General features: G+C 42.3%; 1 protein-coding gene across 1 annotated transcript; it reads left to right on the plus strand.

The window, feature by feature from the left end:
• The first annotated feature begins 63 nt into the window (after positions 1 to 63).
• DTWD1 (DTW motif tRNA-uridine aminocarboxypropyltransferase 1) lies at positions 64 to 27,021 on the plus strand. Its single transcript, XM_073303974.1, has 5 exons — positions 64 to 291; positions 6,629 to 6,936; positions 8,633 to 8,776; positions 10,590 to 10,866; positions 25,135 to 27,021. The coding sequence occupies exons 2-5, from the start codon at positions 6,661 to 6,663 to the stop codon at positions 25,362 to 25,364; spliced, it is 927 nt and encodes a 308-aa protein (XP_073160075.1). The 5' UTR covers positions 64 to 291; positions 6,629 to 6,660; the 3' UTR covers positions 25,365 to 27,021.

Consider the following 27,021-nt stretch of genomic DNA (forward strand, 5'->3'; position numbering starts at 1 on the left):
CAACCAGGCGTCTCCTAAAAAGCGCTCCCTCGGGTGGGTTCTTCCGGTGTCCCGCACGCCGGCAGGCCGAGGCCGGGCGCTTTGGTTCCGGTTGCGGAGTTCAGACCCGGGCCCAGAGTTGGAAGCGCTGCCGAGCGCCGTAGGACTGGGAGCCGCCGGCGTTTCTTTAGGGCTGGAACTGAGCGAGTGGCTGAGGCGGGGTCTCCTGTGATTATCCAGACACGCGGGGGGAGGCTGGGGCTGGAGCTGGGTCAAGCAAGCCAGCCAGCCAGCCTGCCTGGATTCCTCCAGGTAAACGTCTGCCCTCCGTGGGGGCCGGGCCTGGGCACCTGCAGCGCCTCCTGGCCCGGGGGTGCCTGATTCTCGGGCCCCGCCACTCGAGCAGGGGTTAAAGGGGCGGGCTGGTCTTTGTCCAGGGCATGCGGAGGGCCCTCGCTGAGGTTTGCGGGGAGGGCCCTGTGGGTAGATGATGCCCCATTGTGATATTTTCCGGTCCCCTGTGTGGGGAGTTACCCCATTGCGAAGGGGGGTGTTACTCTGTTTTGATGTCCACGGGGAGGACTGTAAGGGAGTAGTGAAGAGAGGGAGTTTGCTCCATTTAGATGTGTGTAGAGGAGGCTTTTATGGGTACGAGAGGGCTGCCGGATTTTGTTCACAAGGAGCCCTTCCTCAGAGTAGTATGGGCAAGGAGGAGGTGCTTGTTTCAATGACTGGATGGGCCCCTTGTGGTACAGAGCAGCCCATACAGGTGTACGGTGCATTGCCCCCTCATTTCAGTGTCTGCAGTGGCGCCTTTAGGACCATCATGTCCAGGCCTGGGAGCAATGGAATCTCAGCTGATGATCATGAAGGCAAGCGCCTAAGATTCTCAGGCCAGTCCCGCTTCTGTGAAGGAGCAGACTTGCCTCCCAAAATAGTGTTTGCTCTCTTATCCTGTTAAAAATGGTAGTAGGAGAAGATAGTGAATAGGAAGTGTATGTGTTTATGGTGTCTAATAATGTTTGCAAACAGAAAAGGAGTACTTGTGGCACCTTAGAGAATAACAAATTTATTTGAGCATAAGCTTTCGTGAGCTACAGCTCCGCTCACAAAAGCTCATGCTCAAATAAATTTGTTAGTCTCTAAGGTGCCACAATTACAGGTTTCAGAGTAGCAGCCATGTTAGTCAGTATCCGCAAAAAGAACAGGAGTACTTGTGGGAGGCTGGGGCAGGAGCTGGGTCAAGCAAGCCAGCCTGCCTCCTCCTTGCCCATACTACTCTGAGGAAGGGCTCCTTGTGAACAAAATCCGGCAGCCCTCTCGTACCCACTCCTTTTCTTTTTGCGGATACAGACTAGCATGGCTGCTACTCTGAAACCTGTAATAATGTTCGGCAAAAGAATTTTTATTATTTTCCAGTACCCCTGATTTACATACCCTTCTGTTTAAATCGAAACAGCAAAGGCCTCAATCCTTCATTTGTGTTTCCTATTGCCTTTTTATGGTGCTCTGATCCTTGTTGTTTGTTGCTTCTAAAGGGCCTGTTCGTGTACATTTGGTTTCAATGGAAGATGAGGGAATTCACAGCATTTTTGAGGAGGGCCTCACGACTTTGCAGGATTGAGTCCTAACAGTGCACTATTCCCAGGCCCCAGGGCAGAAATTAGTGAGCAGGGCTGTCATTTTGGAACAGCTTCATTGAGGGTGACTTTGAAAATGACCAATATAGTTTTCAGTATTTCACTGAAACCTATAGAGCAACTCTCCTTCGTGAGAGGTATTAAAATGTCTTAAAATTCATCTAGATGAGGTAGTCTGTCTCCGCATAAGCAAGACTTCTCTGCTGTGGGAGGAGGCTACTCTGCAGATCGAATTGTTATTCGTTATGACTGATTTGTTGTCTGAATCAAGCTCTCAGTCTTACAGGATGTGAAAACTGTATTGCTGTTGTGCTTGCAAAAATATATTACGTTTGTTTTTCAGTTAAGTTTTTGTGTAGCTATTATTTTGAGACCACAGAGGTTTTCCTCTTCCACTAACAGCAGCATTTCTCCTGTCAGCCTCAATGATGAAAATGCTTTGGGGCTTTGTAATTGAACACCACACTGCCATAAGGCATTATATTGAAGAGAATCAGTTTGCAGGCTGGGCATGCATATCAAATCAGAGGGCCTCCTGGCCTCTTTTTTCTCCTTTAAGAATCTGTATGATTAGATTTCAGAGTAACAGCCGTGTTAGTCTGTATTCGCAAAAAGAAAAGGAGTACTTGTGGCACCTTAGAGACTAACCAATTTATTTGAGCATAAGCTTTCGTGAGCTACAGCTCACTTCATCGGATGCATACTGTGGAAACTGCAGAAGACATTATATACACAGAGACCATGAAACAATACCTCCTCTCACCCCACTCTCCTGCTGGTAATAGCTTATCTAAAGTGATCACTCTCCTTACAATGTGTATGATGATCAAGGTGGGCCATTTCCAGCACAAATCCAGGTTTTCTCAGCCCCCCCCCCCCCCCCCCCCCCACAAACTCACTCTCCTGCTGGCAATAGCTCATCCAAACTGACCACTCTCTGCAAATGAATTCGAATTCAGCAGTTTCTCGCTGGAGTCTGGATTTGAAGTTTTTTTGTTTTAAGGCCTGTCCTGTAGTAGGTGACTTCTGGGATTTCCATTTACAACGCACACTTTGCTTCTCTACAAAAGAAAAAGGACACTAAACTTTCTAAACTACTACATGCTACAAGGGGCCACAGCAATGGTTCCCTCAACCCACCCAGCAATATTGTTAACCTATCCAACTATACTCTCAGCCCAGCAGAAGCAGCTGTCCTATCTCGGGGCCTCTCCTTCTGCCCCTCCACCCCCATGAACATGATACAGTTCTGTGGTGACCTAGAATCCTATTTTCGATGTCTCCGACTCAAGGAATATTTCCAAAATACCTCTGAACAACATACTAATCCACAGAGGCCTCCCTACCAACATTACAAAAAGAAGGATTCTAGGTGGACTCCTCCCGAAGGTCGAAACAGCAGACTGAACTTCTACATAGAATGCTTCCGCCGATGTGCATGGGCTGAAATTGTGGAAAAGCAGCATCACTTGCCCCACAACCTCAGCCGTGCAGAACACAATGCCATCCACAGCCTCAGAAACAGCTCTGACATCATAATCAAAAAGGCTGACAAAAGAGTGCTGTTGTCATCATGAATAGGTCGGAATATGAACAAGAGGCTGCTCGGCAGCTCTCCAACACCACTTTCTACAAGCCATTACCCTATGATCCCACTGAGAGTTACCAAAAGCAACTACAGCATTTGCTCAAGAAACTTCCTGAAAAAGCACAAGATCAAATCCGCACAGAGACACCCCTGGAACCCCGACCTGGGATATTCTATCTACTACCTAAGATCCATAAACCTGGAAATCCTGGGTGCCCCATCATCTCAGGCATTGGCACCCTGACAGCAGGATTGTCTGGCTATGTAGACTCCCTCCTCAGGCCCTACGCTACCAGCACTCCCAGCTACCTTCGAGACACCACTGACTTCCTGAGGAAACGACAATCCATCGGTGATCTTCCTGATAACACCATCCTGGCCACTATGGATGTAGAAGCCCTCTACACCAACATTCCACACAAAGATGGACTACAAGCCGTCAAGAACACTATTCCTGATAATGTCACGGCTAACCTGGTGGCTGAACTTTGTGACTTTGTCCTTACCCATAACTATTTTACATTTGGGGACAATGTATACCTTCAGATCAGCGGCACTGCTATGGGTACCCGCATGGCCCCACAGTATGCCAACATTTTTATGGCTGATTTAGAACAACGCTTCCTCAGCTCTTGTCCCCTAACACCCCTACTCTACTTGCGCTATATTGATGACATCTTCATCATCTGGACCCATGGAAAAGAAGCCCTTGAGGAATTCCACCATGATTTCAACAATTTCCATCCCACCACCAACCTCAGCCTGGTCCAGTCCACACAAGAGATCCACTTCCTGGACACTACAGTGCTAATAAACAATGGTCACATAAACACCACCCTATACCGGAAACCTACTGACCGCTATTCCTACCTACATGCCTCCAGCTTTCACCCTGACCACACCACACGATCCATCGTCTACAGCCAAGCTCTGCGATACAACCGCATTTGCTCCAACTCCTTAGACAGAGACAAACACTTACAAGAGCTCTATCAAGCATTCTTACAACTACAATACCCATCTGTGGAGGTGAAGAAACAGATTGATAGAGCCAGAAGAGTTCCCAGAAGTCACCTACTACAGGACAGGCCTAACAAAGAAAATAACAGAACGCCACTAGCCGTGACCTTCAACCCCCGACTAAAACCCCTCCAACGCATTATTAAGGATCTACAACCTATCCTGAAGGATGACCCAACACTCTCACTAATCTTGGGAGACAGGCCAGTCCTTGCCTATAGACAGCCCCCCAACCTGAAGCAAATACTCACCAACAACCACATACCACACAACAGAACCACTAACCCAGGAACCTGTCCTTGCTACAAAGCCCATTGCCAACTGTGCCCACATATCTATTCAGGGGACACCATCACAGGGCCTAATAACATCAGCCACACTGTCAGAGGCTCATTCACCTGCACATCCACCAATGTGATATATGCCATCATGTGCCAGCAATGCCCCTCTGCCATGTACATTGGTCAAACTGGACAGTCTCTACGTAAAAGAATAAATGGACACAAATCAGATGTCAAGAATTATAACATTCATAAACCAGTCGGAGAACACTTCAATCTCTCTGGTCACGCAATCACAGACATGAAGGTCGCTATCTTAAAACAAAAAAACTTCAAATCCAGAGTCCAGCGAGAAACTGCTGAATTGGAATTCATTTGCAAATTGGATACTATTAATTTAGGCTTAAATAGAGACTGGGAGTGGCTAAGTCATTATGCAAGGTAGCCTATTTCCCCTTGTTTCCCCCCCCCCCCCCCAGACGTTCTGGTTAAACTTGAATTTATGCTGGAAATGGCCCACCTTGATTATCATGCACGTTGTAGGGAGAGTGGTCACTTTGGATAAGCTATTACCAGCAGGAGAGTGGGGTGGGAGGAGGTATTTTTTCATGCTTTTCATAAGATCTTCTAAACTTTCCACAGTATGCATCCGATGAAGTGAGCTGTAGCTCACGAAAGCTTATGCTCAAATTAATTGGTTAGTCTCTAAGGTGCCACAAGTACTCCTTTTCTTTTTAAATAGTTCTGGAAGTCTGTCTGTCACAGCACTGTGGTGCAACTCCTGGCTTGTCACCTACACTGGATTCTCAGGTGTAGTATTAGACTGTGCTTGCCCTGGGGGAATTCTCCCAGTTGAATACAGGGCTTTTAGGGCCCCTTTGTGCCAGCCCTTTTATGTGATGTAAGGGGCCCCAGTATTCTATGTTGCTTTGACATCTGGGATGAACAGTCTACAGTTCTTGCATTAATATTTTGTTCCTCTACTTAAAACAGAACTGTTAAAGATATTAATTAAAGCATTTTTTAGTTAAACTTATCACTGCTGTAGAGACAAATACATCTTTTTTTTTTTTAAGCTACCAAAAAAACCCCCAACACATCTACAGAAGGTAATGTGGAAATGTTGAGACTTTCTATGACTAAAGTTATTTAAAGTAAACAAGTGGCTCATTTTCAATTTAGGAGCTCAGTTTTAGGCACTGAAGTTTGAAAATTTTGGCCTAACATTGGCCACTCTCTTACCACTTCATAAGTTATTTTTCCTCCCTTGGTATCCTGCTGTTAATTGATTTAACTCGTTAGACTGACCTCACACTTGGTAAAGCAACCCCTCATCCTTTCATGTATTTATGCCTGCTCCTGTATTTTCACTCCATGCATCTGACGAAGTGGGTTCTAGCCCACGAAAGCTTATGCCCAGATAAATTTGTTAGTCTCTAAGGTGCCACAAGAACTCCTCATTATTTTTGTCAATGGCTCTGAACCTGCACCTTATTGCACGCTGGAAAATCACTGTGCCCTCTCAGAATCCTATGCATATCAGTGGGGCTTTGTGTAGGCAAAGGGGTGTGTCCCAACAAATTGCAGGGTTGGGACCTAAACCTGTATACTTATATTTGCAAACGCATACTCCTACTGGAAATTAATGGGACTACTCGTGTGAGTAAAGTTAAGCACATACTGAAGTCCATTAGCGGGATTGAGGCCAAAGCGTTTGCAAAATCGGAAAGTTTACAGCTTGAATTTACAAATATGCATGTTTGTAACTTTACTCACATGAGTAAAGTGAGTGAGACAACTCATCTGAGTAAAACTATGCATGTGCATGTCTGCATGGTCAAGGCCCGAGTCCTTGCGTTCTTTAAAGTCAAGGACCATCTTTTAATCTATGTTTGTATAGCACCTAGCATAGAGGAGTCTGGCTACTGATAGGAACCTCAGGGGGTGGTTTGTTTTTTTTAATATAATCTCTTCAGGATTAATTTGATCTGATCTAGTCGATTTCTGCTGTGATAAATAATAACAAGTATGTGTTAGTTAAATAGGATGACCACATGATGATTACTTTTTTAGAAATTAGTCTATTTATAGTACATCATATACAATGTATTTTTCTTTAGCAGATACAGCATATGGTCTGTTTAAAGTAAAGATGTCTTTAAATTCATCTACATGTTTGAACCAAGAAAGCCATCAGAAATTAAAAAGAAATTTTGAATGTTTGAAAAATTCACAACAACAGACTACTTCATCACTTCAAGATAATCCACTTCAAAATTTACAGTTAGCATCCTGGGAAGTTCTTGAAAAGGCCCAAAAGAGTGGGAGATCAAAGTGCCCAAGATGTGGTAGTTCAAGGATGTTTTATTGTTATTCATGTTATGTTCCAGTTGAAACTGTGCCTAGCAAAGAAATTCCAGTTGTGAAGGTTAGTGAAACATAACATATTTAATGTGCCTATTATTTGTTAGTGGGGGGGGGGAGGGGGGTCTGTGTGAATACATTGCCAGCATTCTCTTTTTCTAGGTCCTCTTTAACACAGTGGTAATGATAGATGAATAAATTATGATAAAGTAGGGTTAGTTGTCTGGTTTAAGGAACCAGATGTAAGAAAATTGATAGTTAAGGTTTCAGTTCTGCAAATACTTATGCATATGCTCAACTTTGCATATACAAGGAGTCCCACTGAAGTCAATGGGACTCCTCATGTGTAAAGTTATGAAATTGAGGGATTAGGACTAATTCTTTAAACTCTTTCTTAAACCATTCTCACCAGAGTTCTCCAAATTGTAAGTACCAGTGGCATAGACATTTTGAAATCAAGATGAGATTGTTTGCTAAAAAGTACACTCTAAGAATTATTTTGGGGGAAGTTCTATGGCTTGTCGTATACAGGAGGTCAGACTGGACCAGGGGTGGCCAACCTCTGGCTCCGGAACCACCTACGGCTCTTCAGAAGTTAATATGTGGCTCCTTGTATAGGCACCGACTCTAGGGCTGGAGCTACGCGTGCCAACTTTCCACTGTGCTGGGGGGTGTTCACTGCTCAACCCCTGACCCTGCCACCCCTTCCCACCCCCTCCCCTGAGCCTACCATGCCCTCGCTCCTCCTCCCCCTTCCCCCACCCCCCGAGCCTCCTGAACACAGCTGATCGGGAAGTGCGGGGAGGGAAAGGGAGGCGCTGATCGGCAGGGCTGCCGGTGGGTAGGAGGCTGCTGATGTATTACTGTGGCTCTTTGGCAATGTACATTGGTAAATTTTGGCTCCTTCTCAGGCTTAGGTTGGCCACTCCTGGACTAGACGATCACAATGGCCACTTCTGGCGTAGGAATGTGACTCTGTAGTGAGGGTGAGAGTTTGTATAAACAAATGCTAGGGAGCTGCACCCATTTAAACCAAAGCTGAATATGACTCAAAATGTGAACTTAAAAAAAATAAAGAACTGCTCATAGTTGTATAACTAAGTCAGTTAACTATTTTCTTAAAATATATTGTTTTTCAGCTGAGATAGGGAATAAAGCTTTCAGAAGTGCCAAGGTCCCATTTACAAAAGTCACTTCACACTTAAATGCCACGGGCCTATTGAAAATTGGACTTTGGCTCATAAGTCAGTTAGGTGCTTTTGAAAATTTTAACCATTGTGCTTGACTCTGTTCACCTTGAAATCAAAGAGTTTTGTATTAATTTCAATGGGTTGAATACCTAATACAAATAGGTGTTCAGGATTGGGAGCATAAGGCTGCTAAATTTAAATGCATAACTTCTTTTGTCCATTATTAATAACTGAAAATTAAAATTGATAACAAAAGTATCAATAGAGCCTTCACTTTAGCGACATTAGAGTGTCAAGTGTGCACATATAATAGCTAAATTGCTTATTATTAAAAGCAGTGAGTGCTATTTCCTGTGCATTTTAATCTGATCTCCCCCCCTATTTTGCATTAAACAGTATAGTTTTTAAGGAACTTCTGTTGAAATTAGGAACTTCCATATTCTTATATATCTAAATCAAAACATTTTTAGGAAACTATATGAATTTACTATATATTTTAAAAAGTTTCTGTCTGGGGATTTCCTAGACATACATCCAAATTTGTTTATATGTCTGCCATTTTTGTTGTAGCTTCCTTTGAAGATTGACATAATTAAACACCCAAATGAAACTGATGGCAAAAGCACTGCTGTACATGCTAAACTCCTGGCACCTGAAGATGTTACCATTTATACATATCCTTGCATTCCGGAATATGAAGAAAAAAGATATGAAGTAAGAAATTCTGTAACAGGGCTGTGCGCTGGGGAAGTGTTCATGTGCCTTTCGTCTCCCAACTCCTGCTGATATTGCACCTCCCCTTTGCAGGGGGAGTGCAGATCCCACTACTCTGCCACTATTCCTCCATGAATCCATTCCACCCCACCCAGAGCACGTCTCTGCAGTGCATAGGGATATGGACATCCTGCCGGGCTCATGGAAATTTGCCTCCATGTGCAGCCTAAATGCACTGATTCTGTTGTGTCCACGATCCTCTGCACCCACAGAGAAGAGAGAGGATTTGGTTCATTGCGCTTTGTAGCAAGTATTTTACTTACTGCATAGAGCAGAAGTGTCAAACACCAAGCCCACTGGCCGCATTGCCCTGCTTGATGGAGTTATGTGGCCTGCTTGGCATATTCAACTTCTGCAGAATCTAAGCTTTTATTTTGTAAAAAGTACGTTTCTAGTATTTCCTGGTGCAGGGAAAACCTACCAAATGTAATTGATACATGTTGTCGTCTTGAGTCAGAACAGAGCCTGAAATAATGACTGTGAAGAATGAGCACCCGGTCCTCAATTTCACTGCAGTGAGAATTCTGAAACCTAACAAATATTTATCGTCAGCATTAACAAATGGGAAGGAAAGAGAGTGAATGATTCATGGATGTGGGAATTGGTATTTGCTTCAGGGATGGAAACGTCAAGCAAAGAACAGGGAAGAGGGAGAGAAACGGAGGAAGGAGGATAGGGAAGACTGGGGGAAAAAAAGAAAATACTGCTGATCCTAAAGGAGGTCATAAATTCCCATTAAGATGCTGAATGTAATAAGGAGGTTTAATTATTGCATATAGGCCATATTATACTGTTGTTTTGTGTGACATACCATTAACATCTGTGGGAGTTCTGCTGTGATTAGAAGTCAGACTAGATGATCTAATCGACACTTCTGGCCTTAAAATGTATGAATTAATTTAGGCTAACAAGTAGTCCTACATTTATACTCTGGCCCATAGACCATAATTAAAAGTGGAATCTGGCCATCTTCACAATATAAGGTTGCACCCTGGCATAGAGAAATAGATTAGTGTAAACATCTGCATAGTACCTTGCACAGAAAATATTGGCTGGTAGGATAACTTTGTTTAACATGTATGGACGTAATACACATGTAGGCTTGGCAGATTTTGATTTTTATATATATATAATAATTTTGCTGGATATCTTTAAACATTTTATTTTTATTGATTTACGTTTTCACATTGCATGAAATTTTGGGTTTTAAGCAATTTGTCAGTTTTTATCGGGTTTTTTTGTTTGTTTTTAACATTTTCAATTGCAGGAAACTATGGGTACATCAGACAATTATTATTTAATTACAGCCTGTAGTAAGTTGTCAAGCAGTATTTTTCTATCTTTGCCTATCTGTAAATTTTCAGTTATTGGTGGTGGAAACATTTTTAGTCTGTTCGGATATGTATGGTGAAATTGATATTTACTGACATTTACTGTTAAAAGCTAATTCTGCCAAGCCTGTACATATTTAATGAAACCCTTGCAAATAATTAATTTAAACAAATCCCTTACCTTAATTTAGTTTTTCTTTTACCCCGTCTCTCTTCTTACCCTTTGGGGCATTTGAAATACATTTTCAAAGAGAAGTTCACTTTCATCTTGTATGGATTTAAATGGTTTTATTTGTGTGTGTGGATTGCTGTACAGAATAGGTATTTTCTTTTTTAATAGAAAGTTTCTGGTAAAGTTTCAAGAACTTTTAACAGTTTCTATCTAAATGGCACTCGGATCTCTCTATTTGTTTTCATTTTAGATTGCACTTATCTTTCCTGGTCCTAACTCAATTTCGGTAAAAGATATTATTATCCATCTGCAAAAAAATGTTCAGAAAAATGTTAGTTGTGGCAATGATGATGATCCTTCAGCAGAGCCATTTCTCAAGAAAGCAAAAATAGAAACAAAAGAAGATAGAAACCTAAGCGAATACAAATCAAACAGCAGGAGTGAAGACACTGTACTGAAGAAAGTAATATTTATTGACAGTACTTGGAATCAAACCAACAAAATAATCACTGATGAGCGACTCCAAGGTAAATAAGTAAATAAATAAAATGGGATGTTACAGCTATAGTAAAGTGGCTAAATGAAATATACATATTTCTTTCCTAAATGCAAAAGACCTGATTGGATACCATAGTGATGAGCAGGGTCAAAATACATACATGAAAGTGGATCTGAACATACTTCACATCAGGGGTTCAATTATATGACTTAAAATGGAGAAATCTAAAGGTGTAGCCGTTTTCTTGTTTGGTGTCATTCCCCCGCCCACCCCGGCTTTTGTCAAATATCTGAACATGTTGTGTTACACAGAACCTAGTTCTTCCTGACAGTATCAATAATGCCATCAGTGGAAAACATAATACGAGTATTGTTGCTTTTATTCTGAATTAGCACAATGTACTTGTAGTTCTGCACAGCCTTCATTGTGTTATATTGATTAGAAGGACATATTTAAGCATTCCACAGAGCATTAAAATGCGTAACAACAATTTGGCAGTTTTATACTTGTGCTATGTAGGGCTCAATCCTGCTCCCATTGAAATCAATGGCAGTTTGAAAACTGACTTCACGAGAGCAAGAGCAAGCCCTTAGGTTGGAAGGCACATTTCCTTCATTTCTACTCTGTGTATTAGCAAGTATGTATTTCTCAACTTAATTTCTACCAGCGTATGGAGTGGGCATCACAGGTTTCCTGCATGGAAGATGAATGCTGCTTTGCTGCCCAGTTAGCTCATTAAAAATACTACATATGAGCATAATTTATTATCCAATAAAAATCCTATTACTAAATATATTTAACATAAAAATTCTGTTATCAAATAAATTGATATACACTACAGTGATGTATTGCTTTATCGCATGGTGTAAATGTGAACTGATTTAAGGCACTTAATAATTCTGTTCACAAAGGATGAAATTCAGGAAACCAACATGCAGCTAAGAAACTTGGGATTTATATGGGTGTCTTGGTTGTATCTAAGGAGAGAAAATCCTCCCCCCTCCCCCCCTTTCAGGGCCAAGTCATTGGACTGCACCGTAGCCCATCCCTGTACCTATTTCAGCCTAGGGGACAGAATGGTAGCTTCTGCCTTCTAATCATTGTGGTCATCATCAGTCCATCTGTTGCTCGTGCCTATAATCTGCATGTACATATTTTGACTTACATCTTTTTCTAGGTCCTCAAATCCAGGCTAAACTTAAATCTTGCAGAATCTTTTGGCATAACATCTCTAGGATATGACTATTCTTATCCATCCACACAGCTAAAATTCTCCTCCAAGCTCTCGTCATCTTGATTATTGTAACATTCTTTTCTCTGGCCTAGACAAATGCAATCTTACCACACTTACATCCATTCGGAATGCTGCTGCAATGATCACTTTCCTAGCCCATCACTTTGACCACGTCACCCCTCTCTTTGAATCCTTCCACTGACTCCCCATTCTCTATTGCATCAAACATAAGATGCTTGTATTTAGCTTCCAGGCACTTCACAGTAAATCGCCACCTACCTATCACCTCTCATTTGCCAGTGAGCTGTCAATGCGTGCCTCCAGTCAGCCCATGATGCCAGCCTCCATCACCCAATTGTTACATTTTCAAATAAACGCTTTTGTACTTTCTCCCATGCTGCCCGACATGCTTGGGAGAAGCTCCTTGTAAATGTCCACACACCTCGTTTCCATCTTCAAAACTCCTTTTCTGTGATGCCGACAAACAGCTCAAAAACTGTTAGGCTGCTGGTGGGCAGAGATCACTGCCTAGCTTGCTGACCAATACTCTCGTTGTTTACTTGAACTCCCCCATCTGTCTGTGTCCGTTGTCTTGTGTTATACTTACACTGTAAGCCCCTTAGGGCAGAGACAATCCTGTTCTGTTTGTACAGTGACCACCATAATGGGCTCCTGGTCCATGACTAGAGCTCCTAGGCGCTATAGTAATACAAATAATAATAAGGTAGGGATTTCGTCTACTTAAGAGTTGACCCAGTGGACCCTTCCCCAGGTTATATAATCCCAAATTCTCTACTCCACACCACTCTTCTAATTCTAGTCTAGTCAGAATCTTATGCAGTCCTTGTCACCAACCTACCTGAGTGCCTTCCAGTAGTCCATTAAGTGATGTGACTAATATGTGTTACGTGTGGTTCATTCTCTCTTCTCCTCTCCCTATGAGTAGGTTAGTGTTTTGTTTTTTTAATATGTACACACTATGTGTTTATATTAGAGAAAGTAAGTCAAAAAAGTACACCTTGCACTTGAAGCAGAAGGTGGTGAGATTTGTTCTGGTCCTTAGTTCCCGTGGAAGTTCCTTCCATAGTCTGGGGTGGTTCTTGACAAAGCTTTGTCTCCTACACAGATGAGCTTTGCTGTTGTGATAGAAAATTCCATGGTGTCTAATGAGTGTTTGACTGCAGTTTTCATTCTGGAAAGCACCTTGAAATTAAGGGCGGAGACCATGAATTTGAATTGACATTCTGTGGCAAGCCAATGTAGAGAATGGCAGACAGATTTGATAACCTCCATTTTGTTCAGGTTCAGTTTCAGCTAACTCTTCTTCCATCTTGGTTGTGGTGGTGGTACAGTTGTACATGGTGAGGGATAAGTAGAGCTGTGTATCATCCCCATATTGTTGGCATGTGAGTCCATGTCATCTTACCAGTTCATCTAGTAGCTACATAGAGATGACTAAAAGGACCAAAACCTGAATTGTACTTTATGCAGAGCTAGCATGGAACCAAATGCTTTTATTAGCAGAGGGTGCAGAGACTCCTTTTCTGTCCATGCCACTCATGTCTCCCTCAATTCCCCCTATTATACCGCAAATAGGACTAGCTGAGCTTGTGTACTGCCTTAAAGGCATGAATTTCACCCCTACCTCCTACACTATGGACTTGTTAGAAATTCTTTTGTGGGTTGGTTGTATTATTTTTCTCACAGGAAAATTGATGGCATTCACATCGGTCTGTATGCACCTCAACTGCACCCATCAGAGTTACACAATCACTATCATTCTTCTGTTGCCAAAAAATAAGTTACTACAGTATTTGTTCAAATAGATAAACTTAAAAGAAATACTGGAGAGAACCATTAACGAAGTGTGCCAAGAAAATGTAAAATAAAGTCTGTGTTTTGTAAGCCTGCATTTATATATTTCAGTAAATCTAGCTAATTGCACTTACAAGTGAAAGCAATACGGGACATCAATTAGCCTTGGAAATAGACAACCTAGGAGACTTGCACATAATTAAGTATTTTTTAAATCTTATTAGGAAAGTGGTGTAATATATCTTTAGAAAACCAAACCAAACCCAATTGCATTACAGACAGGAAATATTTGAAAGTTGCTAATGCTTTGTTAGGATTGATGGATTACTTCATTAGAAATCAATGATCACTGGATCTAAAAAGTAAACTGTTACATTCAGTATTAATGATTACTTTCCCAGAGGTAATGCAGCATAAGTATGGCTGTTAAAGTAGAAGATTGGTTAGGTAATTTTTCTGTAGGCTTAGTCAAATCTCTTTTATTAGTTTACATATTCTCTTTTGCAAATATATGCCATGCATCTGCTTCAGTTTTTAAAGCATCTATGCTCCCTTCTGCTTCTGCAAGTAAATGATAGCCTGTAACTGTACATGGAGGCTACTGGAATGTGGCAGGAACTATCGCTGTGGCATGTTGCCCCTTTATCCCGTCCTCTGGAGCAGCGGTGGGCAACCTGCAGGCCACACGCGGCCCATCAGGGTAATCCACTGGCGGGCTGTGAGACTGTGTTTACAGTGATTGTCCACAGGCACAGCCACCTGCAGCTCCCAGTGGTCACAGTTTGCCGTTCCCGGCCAATGGGAGCTGCGGGAAGCCGCGCATGCTGAGGGACGTGCTGGCTGCCACTTCCCACAGCTTCCATTGGCCGGGAATGGCAAACTGTGGCCACTGGGAGCTGCAGGTGGCCATGCCCAGACAGTCAATGTAAACACTGTCCCGTGGCCTGCCAGCAGATTACCCTGATGGGCTGCAGGTCTCCGCTGCTCTGGAGGCATTTTGTGAGGAAGGTGCAGGTCTGCAAAGATTTCCTGCCCCTGTTTCCCCACCCAGAAAAAACCGGGAGATGGGGGAACAACTTCATCAACTCCTGTAGGCTCCACCTATAAATAATGTACAAATCCTTGTTCTTTATGATTTGGACACCAAGGGTGATTCAAGGGACAACAGTTGGTAGGAGAGCCCTAGCAACACAGAGGCAAGGGACCAATATGTGGCTTCCCTTTTCTTGGGCTAAATTCCCCAAGATCCACAGAGATGTTGAGAATCTGCAGATTTAGAGAAGGGGGCTGAACCCCTTTCCACTTCCACATAAGGGACAAACATAGCAACCAATTCAAGAACTGTAAGGAAATTCCAGTGAGCTGAAACTAGTGGAGCTCTGAATCCCCTGCACAATAATATCCAACGGGGATTCAGCAGAACCCTTCAGCATCTGCTTACAGTCGAGCATGTTCAAGTGCTTCGCAGAATCAGGGAGTAAAGCTTTAGTTGTTGAATAAAACTACAGTGTGTTGGATTAAGATTCACATACTCAGCACTCTCACAAATCTTTATCAAGACACAACACTCAGCAGGTGGTGATCAGTTACTTGTAACTGAGAAGCTCATCAGCATGATTTCATCACAGTCCTCTCCAGCACCTCCCTTTGTTGCACAAACTTATTTATAATTTATCTTTTCTTATACATTATATATTAGTCTCTCATTTTCATGTTAACTCTCCTCCCCAACACTACAACTTGTGTTACTTTAAAACTGTATTTTCTAGTTTTTTTGCGGGGTTTTTTTTTGGTCAGAAACATAATTACTTTGCAATTTCTTACACATGCGCAGTTCTACTTTTGCTTATTCTGTTAAATGTGGTTAGAACAGACCGGGGTCAGCAACCTTCGGCACGCGCCCATCAGGGTAATCCGTTGGTGGGTCACGAGACATTTTGTTTACATTGACCGACTGCAGGCACATCACTCCCCTACAGCTCCCATTGGCCGGGAATGGCGAACCAAAGGTTGCCGACCCCTGGAACAGACTCTTAAAATTCACAGCAGGCCTCTTTCAAGCCTAAATGTGCCTTCATTCCCAATACAGTCATTAAAGTAGATTAGAATGGGAGCTTGCAGGTTTTCGTATCTATCATCACAGGTCTGGATGTAATTGTGAAGAAGTATGGTTGCTTGTGGTGATGATAAAAGCACATAGAAAAAGAGTGGGAGCATAAGAACTAAACTCTGAAAGGTGACCGTCGGCCAAATGAAGTGCATGTGAGAGAAAATAGCTTCTGTATGGACAAAATTTGTTTGTTCTCCATATGTGTGTGTTCTAAATGTCTATACTTCCATCCTGCCTAAATCCCAGATTGGCACAAACATTTATTTTATTATTTGAGCTCAAAATATGTGGATACTAAACATGAAAACAAGTCAAAATGTTGACTTCCTGGATAGTCTGAGTTACTCTCATAAGAACAACTAGTGTTTGTAACAAAATATTGCCTTTGGCTATATAGATACATTACAGAGATGATGGAAATATGCTCAGTAAACAGTAACACTTAAGCTCTTCTAAATTTTTTGTTCTGAAACTCTTAAATATTCTGTGCTGAAATTAATTGATCCTGTGCTTGTATTCTCATTGGAGTCCGTGATCTGACTAAAAGAAAAGGAGTACTTGTGGCACCTTAGAGACTAACCAATTTATTTGAGCATGAGCTTTCGTGAGCTACAGCTCACTTCATCAGATGTTTACCGTGGAAACTGCAGCAGACTTTATATACACACAGAAATCATGAAACAATACCTCCTCCCACCCCACTGTCCTGCTGGTAATAGCTTATCTAAAGTGATCAACAGGTGGGCCATTTCCAGCACAAATCCAGGTTTTCTCACCCTCCACCCCCCCACACAAATTCACTCTCCTGCTGGTGCTAGCCCATCCAAAGTGACAACTCTTTACATAATCAAGTCGGGCTATTTCCTGCATAGATCAAGGTTTTCTCACATCCCCCCCACCCCCATACACACACAAACTCACTCTCCTGCTGGTAATAGCTCATCTAAACTGACCATTCTCCAGGTTTAAATCCAAGTTAAACCAGAACATCTGGGGGGGGGGGGGTGTAGGAAAAAACAAGAGGAAACAGGCTACCTTGCATAATGACTTAGCCACTCCCAGTCTCTATTTAAGCCTAAATTAATAGTATCCAATTTGCAAATGAATTCCAATTCAGCAGTTTCTCGCTGGAGTCTGGATTTGAAGTTTTTTTGTTTTAAGATAGCGACCTTCATGTCTGTGATTGCGTGACCAGAGAGATTGAAGTGTTCTCCGACTGGTTTATGAATGTTATAATTCTTGACATCTGATTTGTGTCCATTTATTCTTTTACGTAGAGACTGTCCAGTTTGACCAATGTACATGGCAGAGGGGCATTGCTGGCACATGATGGCATAGATCACATTGGTGGATGTGCAGGTGAACGAGCCTCTGATAGTGTGGCTGATGTTATTAGGCCCTGTGATGGTGTCCCCTGAATAGATATGTGGGCACAATTGGCAACGGGCTTTGTTGCAAGGATAAGTTCCTGGGTTAGTGGTTCTGTTGTGTGGTATGTGGTTGTTGGTGAGTATTTGCTTCAGGTTGCGGGGCTGTCTGTAGGCAAGGACTGGCCTGTCTCCCAAGACTTGTGAGAGTGTTGGGTCATCCTTTAGGATAGGTTGTAGATCCTTAATAATGCGTTGGAGGGGTTTTAGTTGGGGGCTGAAGGTGACGGCTAGTGGCGTTCTGTTATTTTCTTTGTTAGGCCTGTCCTGTAGTAGGTAACTTCTGGGAACTCTTCTGGCTCTATCAATCTGTTTCTTTACTTCTGCAGGTGGGTATTGTAGTTGTAAGAAAGCTTGACAGAGATCTTGTAGGTGTTTGTCTCTGTCTGAGGGGTTGGAGCAAATGCGGTTGTATCGCAGAGCTTGGCTGTAGACGATGGATCGTGTGGTGTGGTCAGGGTGAAAGCTGGAGGCATGCAGGTAGGAATAGCGGTCAGTAGGTTTACGGTATAGGGTGGTGTTTATGTGGCCATTGTTTATTAGCACTGTAGTGTCCAGGAAGTGGATCTCTTGTGTGGACTGGACCAGGCTGAGGTTGGTGGTGGGATGGAAATTGTTGAAATCATGGTGGAATTCCTCAAGGGCTTCTTTTCCATGGGTCCAGATGATGAAGATGTCATCAATATAGCGCAAGTAGAGTAGGGGCTTTAGGGGACGAGAGCTGAGGAAGCGTTGTTCTAAATCAGCCATAAAAATGTTGGCATACTGTGGGGCCATGCGGGTACCCATAGCAGTGCCGCTGATCTGAAGGTATACATTGTCCCCAAATGTGAAATAGTTATGGGTAAGGACAAAGTCACAAAGTTCAGCCACCAGGTTAGCCGTGACATTATCGGGGATAGTGTTCTTGACGGCTTGTAGTCCATCTTTGTGTGGAATGTTGGTGTAGAGGGCTTCTACATCCATAGTAGCCAGGATGGTGTTATCAGGAAGATCACCGATGGATTGTCGTTTCCTCAGGAAGTCAGTGGTGTCTCGAAGGTAGCTGGGAGTGCTGGTAGCGTAGGGCCTGAGGAGGGAGTCTACATAGCCAGACAATCCTGCTGTCAGGGTGCCAATGCCTGAGATGATGGGGCGCCCAGGATTTCCAGGTTTATGGATCTTGGGTAGTAGATAGAATATCCCAGGTCGGGGTTCCAGGGGTGTGTCTGTGCGGATTTGATCTTGTGCTTTTTCAGGAAGTTTCTTGAGCAAATGCTGTAGTTGCTTTTGGTAACTCTCAGTGGGATCATAGGGTAATGGCTTGTAGAAACTCGTGTTGGAGAGCTGCCGAGCAGCCTCTTGTTCATATTCCGACCTATTCATGATGACAACAGCACCTCCTTTGTCAGCCTTTTTGATTATGATGTCAGAGTTGTTTCTGAGGCTGTGGATGGCATTGCGTTCCGCATGGCTGAGGTTATGGGGCAAGTGATGCTGCTTTTCCACAATTTCAGCCCGTGCACGTCGGCGGAAGCACTCTATGTAGAAGTCCAGTCTGCTGTTTCGACCTTCAGGAGGAGTCCATCTAGAATCCCTCTTTCTGTAGTGTTGGCAGGGAGACCTCTGTGGATTAGTATGTTGTTCAGAGGTATTTTGGAAATATTCCTTGAGACGGAGACGTCGAAAATAGGATTCTAGGTCACCACAGAACTGTATCATGTTCGTGGGGGTGGAGGGGCAGAAGGAGAGGCCCCGAGATAGAACAGCTGCTTCTGCTGGGCTGAGAGTATAGTTGGATAGGTTAACAATATTGCTAGGTGGGGTGAGGGAACCATTGCTGTGGCCCCTTGTAGCATGTAGTAGTTTAGAAAGTTTAGTGTCTTTTTTCTTTTGTAGAGAAGCAAAGTGTGCGTTGTAAATGGCTTGTCTAGTTTTAGTAAAATCCAGCCACGAGGAAGTTTGTGTGGAAGGTTGGTTCTTTATGAGAGTATCCATTTTTGAGAGCTCATTCTTAATCTTTCCCTGTTTGCTGTAGAGGATCTTGATCAGGTGATTCCGCAGTTTCTTTGAGAGCGTGAGGCACAAGCTGTCAGCTTGTGCCTCACGCTCTCAAAGAAACTGCGGAATCAAAAATCCATTACAATCTACATACCACACAGACTATGCTGACAGCTTGTGCCTCACGCTCTCAAAGAAACTGCGGAATCACCTGATCAAGATCCTCTACAGCAAACAGGGAAAGATTAAGAATGAGCTCTCAAAAATGGATACTCTCATAAAGAACCAACCTTCCACACAAACTTCCTCGTGGCTGGATTTTACTAAAACTAGACAAGCCATTTACAACGCACACTTTGCTTCTCTACAAAAGAAAAAAGACACTAAACTTTCTAAACTACTACATGCTACAAGGGGCCACAGCAATGGTTCCCTCACCCCACCTAGCAATATTGTTAACCTATCCAACTATACTCTCAGCCCAGCAGAAGCAGCTGTTCTATCTCGGGGCCTCTCCTTCTGCCCCTCCACCCCCACGAACATGATACAGTTCTGTGGTGACCTAGAATCCTATTTTCGACGTCTCCGTCTCAAGGAATATTTCCAAAATACCTCTGAACAACATACTAATCCACAGAGGTCTCCCTGCCAACACTACAGAAAGAGGGATTCTAGATGGACTCCTCCTGAAGGTCGAAACAGCAGACTGGACTTCTACATAGAGTGCTTCCGCCGACGTGCACGGGCTGAAATTGTGGAAAAGCAGCATCACTTGCCCCATAACCTCAGCCATGCGGAACGCAATGCCATCCACAGCCTCAGAAACAACTCTGACATCATAATCAAAAAGGCTGACAAAGGAGGTGCTGTTGTCATCATGAATAGGTCGGAATATGAACAAGAGGCTGCTCGGCAGCTCTCCAACACGAGTTTCTACAAGCCATTACCCTATGATCCCACTGAGAGTTACCAAAAGCAACTACAGCATTTGCTCAAGAAACTTCCTGAAAAAGCACAAGATCAAATCCGCACAGACACACCCCTGGAACCCCGACCTGGGATATTCTATCTACTACCCAAGATCCATAAACCTGGAAATCCTGGGCGCCCCATCATCTCAGGCATTGGCACCCTGACAGCAGGATTGTCTGGCTATGTAGACTCCCTCCTCAGGCCCTACGCTACCAGCACTCCCAGCTACCTTCGAGACACCACTGACTTCCTGAGGAAACTTCAATCCATCGGTGATCTTCCTGATAACACCATCCTGGCTACTATGGATGTAGAAGCCCTCTACACCAACATTCCACACAAAGATGGACTACAAGCCGTCAAGAACACTATCCCCGATAATGTCACGGCTAACCTGGTGGCTGAACTTTGTGACTTTGTCCTTACCCATAACTATTTCACATTTGGGGACAATGTATACCTTCAGATCAGCGGCACTGCTATGGGTACCCGCATGGCCCCACAGTATGCCAACATTTTTATGGCTGATTTAGAACAACGCTTCCTCAGCTCTCGTCCCCTAAAGCCCCTACTCTACTTGCGCTATATTGATGACATCTTCATCATCTGGACCCATGGAAAAGAAGCCCTTGAGGAATTCCACCATGATTTCAACAATTTCCATCCCACCACCAACCTCAGCCTGGTCCAGTCCACACAAGAGATCCACTTCCTGGACACTACAGTGCTAATAAACAATGGCCACATAAACACCACCCTATACCGTAAACCTACTGACCGCTATTCCTACCTGCATGCCTCCAGCTTTCACCCTGACCACACCACACGATCCATCGTCTACAGCCAAGCTCTGCGATACAACCGCATTTGCTCCAACCCCTCAGACAGAGACAAACACCTACAAGATCTCTGTCAAGCTTTCTTACAACTACAATACCCACCTGCAGAAGTAAAGAAACAGATTGATAGAGCCAGAAGAGTTCCCAGAAGTTACCTACTACAGGACAGGCCTAACAAAGAAAATAACAGAACGCCACTAGCCGTCACCTTCAGCCCCCAACTAAAACCCCTCCAACGCATTATTAAGGATCTACAACCTATCCTAAAGGATGACCCAACACTCTCACAAGTCTTGGGAGACAGGCCAGTCCTTGCCTACAGACAGCCCCGCAACCTGAAGCAAATACTCACCAACAACCACATACCACACAACAGAACCACTAACCCAGGAACTTATCCTTGCAACAAAGCCCGTTGCCAATTGTGCCCACATATCTATTCAGGGGACACCATCACAGGGCCTAATAACATCAGCCACACTATCAGAGGCTCGTTCACCTGCACATCCACCAATGTGATCTATGCCATCATGTGCCAGCAATGCCCCTCTGCCATGTACATTGGTCAAACTGGACAGTCTCTACGTAAAAGAATAAATGGACACAAATCAGATGTCAAGAATTATAACATTCATAAACCAGTCGGAGAACACTTCAATCTCTCTGGTCACGCAATCACAGACATGAAGGTCGCTATCTTAAAACAAAAAAACTTCAAATCCAGACTCCAGCGAGAAACTGCTGAATTGGAATTCATTTGCAAATTGGATACTATTAATTTAGGCTTAAATAGAGACTGGGAGTGGCTAAGTCATTATGCAAGGTAGCCTGTTTCCTCTTGTTTTTTCCTACACCCCCCCCCCCAGATGTTCTGGTTTAACTTGGATTTAAACCTGGAGAATGGTCAGTTTAGATGAGCTATTACCAGCAGGAGAGTGAGTTTGTGTGTGTATGGGGGTGGGGGGGATGTGAGAAAACCTTGATCTATGCAGGAAATAGCCCGACTTGATTATGTAAAGAGTTGTCACTTTGGATGGGCTAGCACCAGCAGGAGAGTGAATTTGTGTGGGGGGGTGGAGGGTGAGAAAACCTGGATTTGTGCTGGAAATGGCCCACCTGTTGATCACTTTAGATAAGCTATTACCAGCAGGACAGTGGGGTGGGAGGAGGTATTGTTTCATGATTTCTGTGTGTATATAAAGTCTGCTGCAGTTTCCACGGTAAACATCTGATGAAGTGAGCTGTAGCTCACGAAAGCTCATGCTCAAATAAATTGGTTAGTCTCTAAGGTGCCACAAGTACTCCTTTTCTTTTTGCGAATACAGACTAACACGGCTGTTCCTCTGAAACCCGTGATCTGACTGTTGTTTAACATCTTACTTCCCTTTCCCTGCCCCCAAATGTTAAGCAATGGGAACTTTGTATTGGAGGAATCTTCCCTAAATTTTACTTCACCACTTGTAAGGTGAAACCCTGATTCTACTGAAGTCAGTGGGAGTTTTGCTATTGACTTCAGTTGAGCCAGAATTTCACCCTTATTCTTTTGGTTTATTGGGTACTCCTCTGTTAAAAGAGGTCACTGAAACTTTATATAGGAGATAAACTAGTGTCATGAAAACTGCCTTTAGTGTAAAAATTAAAGGAAATGATTAGCCTGTATCATTTTTATTATCCTCAGTTTAGACACATTTTTCATTACCAGTTTACATACTGTTTAATGCCTGTTATAACATAGTGTACTTTGAAAAGAAAATTCTATTAATATTCATGTTGTTAGCTGTGAAATAAATAGCTAGACTCACCTTGTGATTGCACCAGAAACAGTTAAATGTAGTTTGAAGCTATATAAAAAGTACAAAATTGTAAGTGCTGGGCTACAGGCCAGCTTGGGCTCCTGAAATAGGGCCATTTGGAGATGGACCAAACTTCTGTCTGTAATTTCCAAGCAATTCTCAGACCATGTTGTAATTACTGATGTTAAATTATCTCAAGATACAGATTTTGCATCTTAATGTTAACATTTAAGAAGATAGTTCAGAGCCTGATTTTGCGAACATTTATTACACACTGTAGTGCTTGCTAACCTAATTGATCCCATTGACTTATTATGCATTTTTAAAGAATTTTCAGAATAGCTGACGTGACTTCAATGGGGTTTTTTTAGGGTAATATGGGATTGCACTTCAATAAGATTATTTAGGGATCAGTAGTGAGGAGGTTGCAGTGTCAGGGCCTTCAGTGGCTTTTGAATCATTGCATGATTGAAATCGGCATAATTTATTTACTTTTATTCAGTTTTGTAAATATAACGAACATTGTAAGATATTCATGTAAAATGGGCCATATCAGATCATTAGGTTTTAAGCAAAACTCCACTGATTTCAGTTCCACTGAATGAGTTCTGCTTAGAAATAGATGATGCATTGAATATATATTAAGCACTACTCCGCCTTCTCTAGACACATTAATTTCAATAAAATAAAAAAAAGTAAAGGAAAAAAGCAGATAGTAAACTTACATTTGTCACCAAGCCCTTGCATGCCCTGCCTTCATCAATTTTCTTTCATAAGTGACCTGTTATAGCCATTCCAGACATCTCAAAATCAAATCCCTGCAGAACTATACCTTCCACTCTGAGGCCCTTAGCCCCATCATACAGTTATGCCTGGTCTTGAGTCTTTGCAGGATTGGGGCTTAAGGTCGTGTTGCTGCAACTTGATCTATGTGGGCGGGCCTTAAGCCTAGATAGAGACTCATGGAGTCAATGGTATTGTGATCTATCATGAAGATCAAATTGTAGGATCTGGGCCTCAAGTAGAAATATTTATAAAACTTACCTTTTTTGATCCCAGTGAGGATGGGGGAATTATTGCCAACATTAAAAAGCAAAAACAACAACAAAACCCCTCCATAGCTGACAATTGTGTGTATCTTTGTGATGTTACATATAAGATTGGCGGGATTCGATTTTTATTGGTAAATGTTGATTTCACAGTACCCATGCAAACCTACGGAAAAATCAATGATGATGATGATGAAGGTTAAGAGTCTGTCATAGATATTTTCAGTAAAAGTCAGGGACAGGTCCTGGGCAATAAACAAAAATTCACCTGTCCCTGACTTTTACTAAAAATACCCTAGGACACGGGGACAAACAGAGCACTGCTGGGGCTTGCTGCTGCTCCTGTGGCCTGGGCTGATCACTGCTGCTTCAGGCCCAGGGGGCTGACCCAACCCCTGCTATTGCGCCAGCGGGCTCAGGTTTGGCCGCCGGTCAGCTGTTCCAGCGGCCACTGCTCCAGCCCTGCTCCAGAAGAAGTCATGGAGGTTCCAGAAAGTCACGGAATCCAGGACCTCCATGACTGAATCATATCCTTAAAAATAATTGAAACTTCCAAATAAGCGGAGTAAGAAAAAAGGTGCTTGAGAACCTAGAGTTTGATTTAAGGCTGTTTGCTCTGTATTTTTTCATGTGTGAGTTTGATGATTTGTGTTTAACTGTTAAAGTTTTAACTTTTTTAATCTTAATGTCTGCTTGTGAATAAATAGTTAGACTCCACACATGATTTCCTGTAATTGTGAAAATTTAAATCAATAAAAATGTAAAAAAAATATTTAAAACCCAGAATTTTATGCAACTGTAAAAATTAATTGATAAAAATGGAAAGAATGCTTAAAAACAAACCAATATCATCCATCAAAATTATAAAAAAATATATAATAAATACCTAGCTTTTATCTAGCACTTTTCACCATTACCCTCATTGTAGAAATGGAGAAACTGAGGCACAGAGAGGCAAAGTGTCACCCAGCAGGCCAATGGCCAAGCCGTTAACAGAACCCAAGTCTCTCAATTCCCAGTCTGGAGCTCTGTTTGTTAAGCCAGCCTGCCTAACATTTGTCCCCTTTTTCTTGGCAGGGTTACTACAAATTGAGTTGAAAACAAGGAAAACTTGCTTTTGGCGTCACCAGAAAGGAAAGCCAGATACATATCTTTCTACAATTGAAGCCATTTATTATTTTCTCGTGGATTATCATCAGGAGGTTTTAAAAGAGAGCTCCAAAGGACAATATGACAACCTGCTTTTTTTCTTTTCTTTTATGTACACGTTGATAAAAAACGCCAAGAATTCTGCAGGAAAAGAATAAGCCAAGCTATCCATTTGTCTGTGAATAGCACCATGTTTGTCTTTCTTTAATTATGATAAAGTGTAGTAACACAATTTTTTGTCTGAATGACATTTGAGTTCAATAATAAAACACAGCATATTACAGTCTGGAGTTGTCTGTAATGCTGCTCCAAATGCAAGAGCAGGATCTGGCTGTGCACACACTTGATGCTTAATTTTAATCACTACTTATTTCAATGACATTATGCATGTCCCTAAGGGTTGGCCAGTTAGGGCCTACTTTGTGAGTCTGACCCTGCAGTACACACCTTAGGTAAAACACAATGTGTCGGAGGCAAGGAATGGAGGATTAAGACCTCAGACTGGAAATAGTAAGATCTCAGGATTTTAAAGAGGAGTTAATATGTCAACATGGAATCTCTTTTCTAAAACGTACAATGTAATTCAGGTGATTATACTGTGTAGGAATGTGCTCTAACCAATCAGGTTGACTTCATGCTGTTGATATTACGATTGCTTACTGAAACGATTAGGACAATATTTCCTCAGGGGAAAAAAAATTAAAAGACCCAAGTTAGTTGACTGAATGGAAAACAAATGATAAACTTTGTTAGTTTTAAAGCTGGAAAAATGATTTAGTTATACAGATAAAAATATAGGCCTAGATTCATAAAGGTACTTAGGTGGGGTGATGCTGAGCAGATCCTGGTAAAATTTTTAAGTGTAGACCAGACCTAAGCTGGCTAGATATTTCTGTCTTTTTCCTATGTTGGTGAGGGAGTCACAAGTCTTGCAAAAGAGACAAGAGAAATCATAATAATTAACCTTTTTCAGAAATCTGTGAGTTTATTTTAGCTGTATCTTTTTTTTCCTCAGTAAACTTGGCCAATTTTCCATCTGCACTGATCCTTCTCTCCCCTCCCAAAGGGGAGCCTCAGTATCCGAGGGCAAGTAAACAGCACTGTGAAAAAGGCATTAAGAATTTCTGTTTTTAAACTTGTATAGAATTTTGTTTGGGGCCATCAGATTAATTAATTGTTTTACTTTTGTCTGAAGTGTACCAAGGTATTAAATTAATCACAATAAACAGAGCATTGAAATACAAACTAAAGAGCCACTTTTTCAGACCGCTTCTACCTAGTCTCCAGTTTTACACCCAATTTCACTTCTTCAGGTAGGCATGAAACAGGTATTTATTTATTTTTTTTGCACATGGAAATCACTCTGTGTACATACACAAAAGTGAAGGTCAGGACTGACCATTTGGCCCTAGGAATAGAAAGATTTAGTTAGTATGCATGAATTAAAATAACACTGTTCATAAAAGGCACAGATTCAGGGTCGGAATGATAAACAGCATTTCAAATGTGATGGTGCAGCTACTAAAGTGAAAAGCAAGTTTGTGTGTTTCTCTTACAGAAAGAAAAATCTCCAGCAGCCATCTCTGTCAACTATTAGAACAACAGATTTCTTAGTCATTTGTTTTTATTGTTCATGAGAGAGGTTATTTGGCTTTTCACAAGGATTAATGCTATTTCCCCTGGTATGAATTTTGATGGTCTTTTTGACATTTTCATCCGTACTTGTGTTTCTAAAACAAAGATTACTTTAAGAAAGTCAAAGAAACACTTTAACAGTGTATAATAGTTTGAGAAGAAAAAACTTTCACCCATTTT

Source organism: Lepidochelys kempii, chromosome 10 (assembly GCF_965140285.1).
Source record: "Lepidochelys kempii isolate rLepKem1 chromosome 10, rLepKem1.hap1, whole genome shotgun sequence".
Classification (NCBI taxonomy): Eukaryota; Metazoa; Chordata; order Testudines; family Cheloniidae; genus Lepidochelys; species Lepidochelys kempii.

Excerpts from the sequence above, each read along its gene's own strand:
- DTWD1 (XM_073303974.1), top strand. The coding sequence starts at position 6,661 with ATGTCTTTAAATTCATCTACATGTTTGAACCAAGAAAGCCATCAGAAA. Across the intron at positions 6,937-8,632 it reads AAGAAATTCCAGTTGTGAAG|CTTCCTTTGAAGATTGACAT; the intron begins GTTAGTGAAACA and ends TTTTTGTTGTAG. Across the intron at positions 10,867-25,134 it reads CACTGATGAGCGACTCCAAG|GGTTACTACAAATTGAGTTG; the intron begins GTAAATAAGTAA and ends TTTTCTTGGCAG.